Source organism: Bombus pyrosoma, linkage group LG17 (assembly GCF_014825855.1).
Source record: "Bombus pyrosoma isolate SC7728 linkage group LG17, ASM1482585v1, whole genome shotgun sequence".
Taxonomy (NCBI): domain Eukaryota; kingdom Metazoa; phylum Arthropoda; class Insecta; order Hymenoptera; family Apidae; genus Bombus; species Bombus pyrosoma.
The window spans coordinates 3,613,888-3,615,041 of NC_057786.1; the positions used below are offsets into that span (position 1 = coordinate 3,613,888).

General features: G+C 36.2%; 1 protein-coding gene across 1 annotated transcript in view; it reads left to right on the plus strand.

The window, feature by feature from the left end:
* Positions 1-1,154, plus strand: part of LOC122577072 (fatty acyl-CoA reductase 1-like) — a 2,860-nt gene that overhangs the window by 1,015 nt on the left and 691 nt on the right. The window contains exons 2-5 of the mRNA XM_043748157.1: positions 6-128; positions 368-551; positions 830-1,015; positions 1,109-1,151. Of these exons, the coding sequence (XP_043604092.1) occupies positions 6-128; positions 368-551; positions 830-1,015; positions 1,109-1,151 (536 nt within the window). The remainder of the gene's footprint in view (positions 1-5; positions 129-367; positions 552-829; positions 1,016-1,108; positions 1,152-1,154) is intronic.

A 1,154-nucleotide genomic window follows, 5' to 3' on the forward strand; every position in this document is an offset into this window, starting at 1 on the left:
TTTAGCAGAGCAGATTGTAGCATGCAAGAGTAAACACCTGGCAGTTGCGATAGTACGGCCAAGCATAATTGGTGCCTCTCTGGAAGAACCATGTCCTGGTTGGCAAGAGAATATTTCTGCATTTACAGGTATTTACATAAAACATTTTCAATAGTAATTGTTCAATATTCCTTGCATTTCACAGAAGTAGAGTTAATCGGTTAGTTTGTGAGAGGCTAAATGAGCGGCTTTCCACTAGATCATCAGTATTGTATTGTTCAAATTTGTTCTTGCTCACTATTACGAGAATTCATTCCTATTTATTTAGCGTTAAATTTCTGCCAATCGAAAATCACAAATAATTTCTAAACCAATTTAATGCTACCAGGTAGCTTCCTGCTAATCGGCAGAGGATTTGCAAGAGCTATGCGAGGTAGGAGGGATGCCAGATTGGATGTAGTGCCTGTCGATTTCGTAGTGGACACGATAATATGTACTGCATGGCATGTCACACTACATCGTGATCATGAAGTTAAAGTATACAACTGCACGAGTAACGCATGCCCTTTTAAGTAATATTTCTTACGAATATTTTTCAACTAAAGTGATTCAATTGTTAGAGTATACCAAAAGTTTCAGTTTATTCATGCAACGTGGACAATAGAAGTACAAACAAACGTAGAATATAAAAGACCACTCTTGCTCCCAATACTCCAATTTAGAAAAATAGTGACATAACATAATAAATATCTAAATTACGTAATATTTCCCGAGATACTCGGTTGATATTAAACTCTGCTTTAAGTATAATTCCATTAATTGTACAAATGTAAATGTTTCAATTGACAAGGTGGGGTCCGATGATAGATGCTATGGTAAAGTGTAGCATAGAAATGCCACTGGACGATACACTATGGTATCCGGGTTGTTCGGTTGTAGCTAATAGGTATATTTACAACGTTCTGGGTGTAATTCCGCTTGTTTTGCCTGCGGCCGTGATAGATATCTTTTCAAGACTTCGAGGTAATAAACCAATGTAAGTGTTCCATCGATTTTCAAACAACAAGAACAATCGTTCTAGGATAATCGCTGACTTCATGTGTAATAATAATTAAAAATGATATTTCAGAATGATGAAACTCCTAAAAAATTGCAACAAGCTGTTCACATCGGTA